This window comes from Myotis nattereri (assembly GCF_964212035.1).
Source record: "Myotis nattereri genome assembly, chromosome: 19".
Taxonomy (NCBI): Eukaryota; Metazoa; Chordata; class Mammalia; order Chiroptera; family Vespertilionidae; genus Myotis; species Myotis nattereri.
In genome coordinates, this window is record NC_138095.1 from 18,227,412 (window position 1) to 18,237,416 (window position 10,005).

The window sequence follows — 10,005 nt, forward strand, 5'->3', positions numbered from 1 at the left end:
GTCATTGAGCACCTACTGTGTGCAGGCACCGTAGTGGGAGCTTTCAGATAGCTGGTTTCATTATCACCATGAGGTTAGTCCTATTTCTGACAGTTTATAGATGGTTTGCTTAAAGACTACAGTTTTTCCTGGGCCTATCAGCTACCTCCAGTATGTGTAAAACTTATTACATGGGGAAGTCATTTTACCGTGGACACAGCACTTTCATGTTAAATTGTGTCCTTATCTTCTCATAGCAGTCTTGGGAGTCAGATAATGGAGAGGCTATAGAGATAACACTACTTACTGTGCTGTTGGGTGGGGATAGGAAGCTGTGTCCCTGTCCTTCCGGTCAGGCATGCCAACTGCTACCCCCTGCTGGATCTTGCATTCCAAGGGGACCTCTGACCCCTGGGTCTGCACCAGCAACCCCAAGTGCAGAGTGAGAGTGGGCCCTGGACCAGGGTGTGGAATCAGTCTCTTTATTTGTCTGCTACTCTTGCTGATGGTGTGGTTATAAGAATAGAGGCCATAGCTATAGAGGCCTTATCAAATGCCAGCTTCACTAACCATCGTTCCTGGGTGCTCTCAGTTAAGCCTCAGAGTTTCCCCATTGGGGTTCCAAGGTTCAGAGAGGTTGTCTGCCCAGGGTCCTGAAGCTTGTAGGTGGAGAGTGAGGATTTGAGCCCACCTGATTCGGTGCCGCAGGCCTCGGAACCTGGTACAGTAGTGCTGGCGGGGGCCTGGGGAGGCCCCAGAGCGGGGAGGGGCCTCCAGCTTAGCCTCCAGACCTTAATTGCCTTCTGAACTAGTTACCTCGGAGCTGCCAACTCAGTTGACCCTCCAGTAACAGCAGAATCTGAGAAAGGAGCTAATTAAGGAGTCACCACTGCCCACCCACCCCCCAAACCTGCCCTCCCAACCCCAGGCTCCGTGGCAAGCATGGTGGCCGTGCCTACACAGCTCCTTGGGTGGGAGCATCAGGGTGTATTTGAAGTAGGACCTTGTCTCCTTTTCAGAAAACTGCAATCTACCAACTTCTGATTTTGTTATTTTTCTAAGAAAAAGAATCTCGTGGGCTGAGCTAAATAATTTTGGAATCTCACAAATTTTTCCCCAGAAGACCCAAGACAGACCTCCTTTCTCTCCCACCTTCCAGCCCTCACTGCTGTTTGGTCTGTGGGACTTTCAGGCCGGGTTTTAAGGAAGAGGCGTTTTGGTTCACACTGTAGAGGAATTCTAAAGTAGGAAATTTGAAAGCCATTTTCCTTCTTAATCTCCTTTTGTGCTATTTTGTTTTTGTTGTTTTCCTTTCTGCTAGACACCCAGCCGGAGTTGTACCACCCAATGAAAAAAGGTTGGTTTGTCAGAGATGTTCCCTTTAAGACCTTCATCCCTGTCACTTCCCCAGTGTGTCCGAATCTCATGTTCTGTTTCATAACATCACCGACTGTTTCCACCTCCTTCCTCCGCCGTGGCTGTGCGTGGAGCCACTGCAGTCCTGTCTCCAGCATCCAGCCCAGTGCCAGTGACCTTGGTCACCAGGTGGCCATCCCAAGTTTGCCCTCTGGGTGCCCGGAGAACAGAGTAACCAGAGGTGTTTCCTAAGTCCTTTAATCCGGGGAGACTTTGACCGTATGAAAGCAAATAGGCTTAATCTCCGTCAGGTAGAGAGTCTTTTTTTTTTAATCTTTTTCTCTGCTGCTCCCACTTATGTCTCTTCCCTCTTTGCCTGTCCTTGCCCTTCGTGCCCACCTGTCCACTGTAGTTGTCTCCTGTCCCCTGGTTGTTGCATTAAGCAGAGCATTCTAGAAGCCGATGGGTGCAGCAGGTGGGTCTTGTGTCAGGAAGAGGTAACGTTACATGGGCACTGTAGATGGGATTTTTAGCTGTTTCCTAGATGAGGCAGTTGAAGAAACCTTAGAGTTACAGAACTTGCTCAAAGTAATGAGTTTAAGGGGCAGAGAAACCAGAATTGAACCCAGCTCCTCTGGCTTCAAAGCCCCTGCTGTTTCTGTTGCATAAAATGCAGTGTCGGCTGCTGAATGTCCCAGGTTGCTGGGTCGTCCAGTGTCTGCAGTCACCGTGAGCCATCCTGAGGGTTCGTGTTCTCAGTGTGTGTCTGCGAGCCCATGGTGGGCTTTGCAGACAGTCTGTGGCGGGCCAGGTGGTGCTCCTGGGCCAGCATGGGGTGGTGGGGGTGCCCCAGCTTCTCTCAGAACAGAAGTACGACTCCAGCCTTCTAATGTGAATGCTTCACTATGACCTACCTCTTCGTCGCTCTGAACAGCACACCCTAGATCAGCCGTGGGCAAACTACGGCCCGCGGGCCGGATACGGCCCGTTCGACTGTTCTATCCGGCCCGCGGAGCCGAAAGAGCGGAGGGTTCTCTTGCTCTCCCCTCCGCTCCTTCACCAGCAGCAGCGTTAACATGGCAACGTCGGGAAACACGGCCGCAGCTCCTTCTTCTGAGTCCAGTTGAAGAACCCATTGTGGCCCTCGAGTCAAAAAGTTTGCCCACCCCTGTCCTAGATGTTTACAGGTCACGCCTAAGATGTTGTGTTCACAGATCAAGATACATTTTTTAGGAGGTTAGCTGGCTTTCACCCTCGAACCCCAACTGTTACCAGTTGGGATAGTTGAAACATGTTTCACCAGATCAGAATGGTTTTGGTTAGTATTTAAGAACACGTGGGTTATATCACCAAAAAAGTACTTAAACAGCGTGGCCTAGTAGCAGATCCAGTGCCACGTTAGTTCCCAGATAGGATCCTGCCCCCGACCTTCCCAGTTTTAAGGAGGAGATGTGAGAGGTGGTGGGAGGTCAGTCACAGTGGCTCAGGCTTGGCAGGCGCATGCTTGCTGAGGGGGCACCGTTCCTCTCCCTCAAACAGTGGAGGTGCCGTTTCGTTGGCATTTTGAGACAACAAACGCCAGCCCTGGCTTAACTTCCCCTAGAATCCAGCTGTGAAATTAATTCTTTAGAATGAAAGCCCTAGAGCAAACGCGTCATTGTTGGCTGTGCGCTCGCGAGTGGCTGCGTCAGCGGCCTGCGGGGTCAGCAGTAGCTGTTACCATTGCTCCGTGGCGAGAGCAGGTCTGGCGTGAGTGGGAACGCTCCCCGGTGGCTGGCCGGCTTTGCAGATGCTCGTGTTGGAATGTTCCTCGCTGGCAGGTGGCCGCTTTGAATGCCGAGCATCCTGTCAGGTCGCTGTTTATAAGAGGTTCAAATCAGACGTCTGTAAGAACTGTGTAGGTTTTTATTAATGAGCAAGCGTTAGGGTAGCTGGGAATCACATGCTTTGGAGCTAAAAATAAAAAAGAGAGAGGCTTGCTCCTCGCTTCCTCTGGCTGGGGCTGCGCTGGCTTGTCTCTGGTGCGGCCGTTTGGAGAGCCACGCACAAGTGACGTCGGCTCAGGCCACGTCTGACCTTGACAAGAGGAGTGGTGCTGTTGTTGCTTCCTTTATAGAAAGGTGCCTTCCGCTCTGACGTCAGGATTCCGCCTTTTTATGGAAGCTTCCTTCCTGTCCGTGCTCTCATGACCATCGGGGATGTGATCATCTGTGATCCAGGCCCAGAGAGGGGACGGCCTGGTGGGAAACAGGAGAAAATCCATGATTACAGGTGGTGCTGAAAGTGCTATAACCGGGGGTGTCTCCCAAGAGCAGCTGTAGCTTGAAGGACAAAGGGAAGGGCTTAAGGTCAAGGAGGTTCTTTCAAGCAGAAAGAATTGCCTGTGGGATAAAAGGTGCCGGAGGTCTGACAGTTGTTCATGGGAAGGGAGCCCCAGGTGTTGGAGGAGGAGGGGCTCAGTAGTGTCACCTGGGGCGTCCTGTGGGTTCCATGCTGGAAGGCCGTGGCTCTAGCTTCGTGCTGTTACAATAAGCACTGTCTTCTGAAGGCTTGCGCTCCATCTTTCCCAGCTGGTCCAGCAAGCGCGCTCCTCTCCATTATCCCATCAGCCTCTGGAAACCGCCCGCTCCATCCATCCTGCCAGCACAGCACGGGAGCCGAGGAGCGCCTTGCGCTGCGGGGAGGCACTCGGGGGCGCTGCCCCAGGAGGGCTCCCCCAGGAGGGCGTCGCTGCCTCTGTGAGGGGCACAGATGCCCTGGGCAATGCAGCTGCGCTCTCTCCACACAGGCTCTGGCTTGGGCGAGCAGGACGGAGGGCTGATAGGCGCCGAGGAGAAGGTGATCAACAGCAAGAACAAAGTGGATGAAAACATGGTGAGCCACCCCTCTCTCTTGCCCCGCCCTGTTTTCATGTGGAGAATAATGCGTGTGCGTGGCTTGTTTCGGTGCCCTCCAGGTGGCCCGCGTGTCCCTTTTCCACATGGTGACAGGCGGGTGGGCCCCAGCTGCTCCCACCATCCCGTGTTTAGCCTCTGGGTGTAACGGATGAAGACTTACTTCTCAGCAGTAGCTCCTTCCTTGCTGGGCAGTGGGAAAATATATTTGTAACTAAAGAGACGAGTAGGATGTCAGAGGCCGTTTTCCAGTGAGGAGAGACTCATAGTGTGAACATGGAGGAGACGGACTTCGGCTCGGTGCTGCCTTAGGTTCACACCTCTTGTTAATCATTCTAGCATTTTCTCTCTCTCCTATTTCTGGATTATTATTAACCGAGTTTGATGTTTCAACTGGGCTTCCTGGTAATCTGTCCTGAAGTATCTCCCACAACAGTTCCCTAAGGGGAGATGCAGGTAGAGGCCCTGGAAGGACCCTCTGCTTTACGTGACCCTGCACCCACATGCTCCTTCCAGGGGTTCGCGTGGGTGTAGGTCAGTGGTCGGCAAACTGCGGCTCTTTGGCCCCTTGAGTGTGGCTCTTCCACAAAATACCGACTTCTGCTCATGGGCCACGAAGTTTCAATCACACTGTACGTGCGCACCCGCACGTGGTATTTTGGGGAAGAGCCACACTAAAGGGGCCAAAGAGCCGCATGTGGCTCACGAGCCGCGGTTTGCCGACCACTGGTAGGTGAATGAGGCAGAACCAGTGGGTGTGGTATCTGCTTCCCTCCACCACACGTAATGGCGTTCCATTTACACTAGATTCCCCCCCAGTTACTGATGTTTCCATGTGTTGCAGGTCATTGACGAGACTCTGGATGTGAAGGAGATGATCTTCAATTCTGAGAGAGTCGGAGGCCTTGAGGAAGAGCCGGTATGTGTTTAGCCCCAGAACCTAATGGGGGGTTAATCTTCATGGAGACAGGGAAAGTGGGGGTCCTCCCAAGCGGGTGGCACCTGGAAAAGTGGGGGTCCTCCCAGGTGGGTGGTACCTGGAAAGCTGGGCCCTGGAGCTGCTCGGGCTTCGGGACAGGACTGGAGGGCACGGCCCTGACTGAGGGTGTCTCGGTCCTGCCTGCCTGCCACGCCGTGCAAGTGGTCACGGGCTTTCCTGCACGTCTGCCTTGTCCCGTAGGAATCCGTGGGGCCGCTGCGGGAGGACTTCAGTCTGAGCAGCAGTGCCCTCATCGGCCTGCTGGTCATTGCGGTGGCCATTGCTACGGTCATAGTCATCAGCCTGGTGATGCTGAGGAAGAGGCAGTACGGCACCATCAGCCATGGGATCGTGGAGGTGAGTGGCTGGGCTTCTCCCGCTGGCCCCGAGCTGGGGGCTTGCTCTCTGCGGGCGGGGCGTGCTGGCGTTCAGATGTCTGTTCTTGGGCGCCGCCCGTCAGCTAGATCGCTCACTGGATCATTAGCTCATGTTTTGAAAGTCAGCCCCAACTGAATTATGTTGATTCTGTGACAGAAGGCTGTTACCGACGTTTAACATTAATTTGGCTTTGACTGTGAATGTGAGGAAATCCTAAGAGCATTTTATGTTGCAGAGGGTGGACCTGTCTCTCCAGTTCTTAGTGATTCCTTTTTTCAGGCATGTTGGGTATCTGAGCATGGAGGACTGTAATGCTCTTCTTTGTTCTTGGCTTGTTTTATAAAGAACAAGTCAGGTCTGTGGCAGCTCAGGCAATAGTGGTAATCATGAGTGGTTCAGTCTTAAAACTATAACCAGGACTAATTCTATTCTTTTTTGTTGTTGTTAATATTTTTTTTAATTCATTTCAGAGGGAGGAATGGAGAGGGAGAGAGAAACATCAATGATGAGAGAGAATCATTGATCAGCTGACTCCTGCATACCCCCCACTGAAGAGCAAGTCCACAACCCAGGCATGTGCCCTGACCAGGAATCGAACTGTGACTTCCTGGTTCATAGGTCAGCGCTCAACCACTGAGCCGTGCCAGCCGAGCTATTCTTACTTTTTAATGGGAATAAAAGGCAACAAGAAGTGTAGAAAGCAGAGCAGATTGTTTCTCTCCGTCCTGATGGGTAGTTAGAACTCACCACTCGGTGGAAATACCAGGGTCTCTCGATTCTGGGAAACGAGTGCAATAAAGAACGGAGCGCACTCTGGAAAATTAGCTCCAGGCATGTCTCAGTTACTGGGTTTCAGCTCCTGTAGCACCGGGCCTGGTGTTAGAGCTTCTGAGCTGGGAAGACTCGGCAGAGCATTGGCCTCAGCCCTGTTCTATAGGGATGTTCCCCTCGGCTGCCCCAGGTGGCAGGGAGCAGAACGGAAACTCACTCCTGGCTGTGGAGCTGGGAAATTCAGCTCACCGTTCTCCAACTTGGACTAGGCTTTTAGGGCTCCAGCTGGCAGAAGCATTGCCTCTTGTCCTTGTCCTGTGTCCTCACTCATTTCCCCAGTGGAAACAAGACACTGGGCTGGTGGTGGTCCCAGGCCTTCTGAGCCCTGTGCCGTCTCCTGGGTGCCCTGCTGTGACCCACAATCTCTGTTCCTGCAGGTCGACCCCATGCTCACCCCTGAAGAGCGCCACCTGAACAAGATGCAGAACCACGGTTATGAAAACCCAACCTACAAGTATCTTGAGCAGATGCAGGTTTAAGGGGGAGAAGGCGCATGTCCCCCCCACTGGAGTGGGGGTGCAGGTGGGCCAGGAGGTCCGTGTGTTGGATCGACTGCTGACCGACAGTTACTTCCAGAGGAGCTCATCTTACATTCAGACCTCTTGGATCACTAAGACTATAAAGTACTACTGTAGGATCACAATTTCCATTCTTTTAAATGGGTGAAAATGTTAATATAACTATATGATATATAAACCTTAAAGAAATGAGAAAATGGTCTATTGCAGATACCTGACTGATGTAGCTTTCTTTTTTAAATTAACCAGGCATCCCCTTCTGTTGTGTTGTCTCACGTGCTCTCCATCGATGTGGGGGTGCTGGTTTGCAGTGACACTGTCCGTGCAGGGCGATGTCCTGGTTGCGTTAATAAGTCGCCGAGGCTCATCCACTGTCCTGGTTCTTAGTTTTTAAAAGGCAGTATTTCCTTTTTCAATGAGCTTCAGAAAGTCGCTGAGAAACTAAGTGGGTAGGGAACTGTGAGACCATTGAAGCACATCTGATCCCTCGCCAGGTCATTGTAAAGGACCAGTTTCCTGGGATCTAGCGTTCCCGCTGCTGGTTCCTCGGTGTCACCAAGGAGTTAAAGCATTTGCGTCCCAGCATCTTTGAGCGGAGCCCGTGTACACAGAATGGGCGCCCACACTCCTCTCCTCCGAAATCCAGTTCTTCCACGGATAGTAGCCTGTAGTGTGTATATGACCTCACCGTCCACCGTTCACCCACCGTAGCTTTTCACACCTCACTCCCCCCACGTAATGTCCGATGTGCTGTCTTTACCTCCGTGGGCATTTCCCGCTGAAGGCACTGACCCGCCTCCCGCTGTCCCCTGACTGACTGCCCTCCCCCCGCACCCGCCTGGTGTTCACTCAGAAGATGACCATCACGGGGCAGTGCCCGGAGACACGGGGCTGGCTTTGCGTAGCAGGAGGCCGGGCGATGCCTGACACATGCAGCGTGGCGAGGCTTCGTTCCTCCCACGCCTCCATCATGCTTGTGTAGTTGATGTTGATGTCACCGCTTCCTCTTTTTTTTTATTCTGAAGGTTCTGGTAACCTGTGGTGTATTTTTTTCTATTTCCCTGTGACAGTTTTTTCCCCTCCCTTCCCCTTATCTATGTCTCTCCCCACTATGCACAGGTAAACTTCACCTACCAACTCCTTAATCTGATCTGTGGAGAATGTACAGAGTTTAAACACATCAATAAATACTTTAACTTCCACCAGGACTCCTTGTGTGATTGGCTTGGCGTCATTCTGTGGGATGGTTTTGACCCTCTTGCCTCCAGGATGGTGGGACTCGCCCTCCCTGCAGGTGCCAGCCGCTGACGGGCGCGAATTACTCTACTCGGCACACGCGGCGGACTCTTGAGTTTGAATTCCGTCAAAATAACACCCAGCCAGCGTGGTTCAGTAGTTGAGCATAGACCTATGAACCAGGAGGTCACGGTTCAATTCCTTGTCAGGGCATAGGCTAGGGTTTCGAGCTGATGCGAGACAATGAATAGGGCTTGTGGCTAAATTCTCAGAGATATGTTTGTGGGGCGTGCAAGAGGCAGCCAACCAATGATTCTCTCTCATCGTTGATGTGGCTCTCTCTCCCTCTCCTTTCCTCTCTGAAATCAATAAAAATACATTTAAAAAAAAAAAAAAACACACACAGGGAAAGTGGTTTCAACCTAACGGCATGTGTCTTTTATGAATCCCAGAGAAATAGTTTGGTTATTTCTTCAATGCTTTCCTCCATTATAACTTAAGTATGTTCTAAAATTCTAATTGGTTAGACCCGAACCTCCCTGATTGCTTCTTTAACTTTATTCTAGAATCTGAACAATTGCTTTGCCTTTGTCTTCCAGGGTTTCTAGTGAGTGTTGTCATCCTACTTTAAAATTTCTTAAGAGCCGAAACCGGTTTGGCTCAGTGGATAGAGCGTCGGCTTGCGGCCTGAAAGGTCCCAGGTTCGATTCCGGTCAGGGGCATGTACCTGGGTTACGGGCACATCCCCAGTGGGGGGTGTGCAGGAGGCAGCTGATCGATGTTTCTAACTCTCTATCTCTCTCTCCCTTCCTCTCTGTAAAAAATCAATAAAATATATTTAAAAAAAAAAATTTCTTAAGAGCTGCTTCCTCCTACTATTTCTTGTAGCATTCTTTTTATGATGGCAAATCCATCTGAGTTTATGTTAATTTTTTTCCTTAATCCTCACTTGAGGACATTTTTCCCATTGCTTTTTAGAAAGAGTGGGAGGGAGAGAAGACAGAGAGAAACATCGATGTGAGAGACACATTGATTAGTTGCCCCGACTGGGCAGGGGATCAAACTTCCAAGGTATGTGCCCTTGACTGGGAATCGAACCTGAGACTCTTTGGTGTGCAGGCTGACATCCTAACCACTGGGAAACACTGGCCAGGGTTATAAAGATTTCCTTTTCTAAATTACCTGTGTCGTTTGTGCTGTTGGTTTCCTGTAAATGTGTAGTGGTCATTTGTTTGATCAAACTTAAGAATAAAGTATAGCCCAGCTGGCATGGCTCAGTGGTTGAGCATTGATCTATGAACCAGGAGGTCACAGTTCCATTATCTGTCAGGGCACATGCCTGGGTTGCGGGCTCGATCGCCAGTGGGGTGGGTAGGAGGCGGCCGATCCATGATTCTCATCATTGATGTTTCTATCTCTTCCTCTCCTTCCTTTTTTAAGGCAGTAAAAATATTTAAAAAAAAAATAGAATAAAGTAAAAATTAGCTTTAAAAAAAAATGTAAGCGAGAAAGCCAGCCAAGAGTTTTGTCCGGCAAAGTTTATGAATTTATTAAATGAGACTTTTCTTAGTACTGGAGACAATGAATAGGTCTTGTGGCCAAGTTTTCAGAATTATTTTTTTTCTTTCATTTTTCAGTTACAGTTGACATTCAGTGTAATGCCAGTTTACCTATGTGGTGCATTATAAGCAGAGCAGGCATGTGTATGTGTAAATGTCCATGTGTGCACACCTGTGAGGCATCTTCCTGGGATACTAGAATAGGGAGTGTGCATTTTAAGAGCCTCTGGCCAGGAAGTACCTTGGGGCGAACCAGTTCAACAGGCTGGTTCTTT

The 10,005-nt window shown here is 50.8% G+C and overlaps 1 protein-coding gene across 4 annotated transcripts in view; it reads left to right on the top strand.

Annotated features, from left to right (window-relative positions):
* Positions 1-8,137, top strand: part of APLP2 (amyloid beta precursor like protein 2) — a 55,100-nt gene extending 46,963 nt beyond the window's left edge. For 2 of the 4 annotated variants that reach the window (XM_081113776.1, XM_081113778.1), the window contains 5 exons: positions 1,301-1,336; positions 4,124-4,209; positions 5,074-5,148; positions 5,410-5,565; positions 6,795-8,137. In XM_081113776.1, the coding sequence (XP_080969902.1) occupies positions 1,301-1,336; positions 4,124-4,209; positions 5,074-5,148; positions 5,410-5,565; positions 6,795-6,896 (455 nt within the window). In that variant the 3' untranslated portion in view covers positions 6,897-8,137. The remainder of the gene's footprint in view (positions 1-1,300; positions 1,337-4,123; positions 4,210-5,073; positions 5,149-5,409; positions 5,566-6,794) is intronic. The other 2 variants (XM_081113775.1, XM_081113777.1) reach the window with 1 other exon arrangement.
* The last annotated feature ends 1,868 nt before the right edge of the window (positions 8,138-10,005 follow it).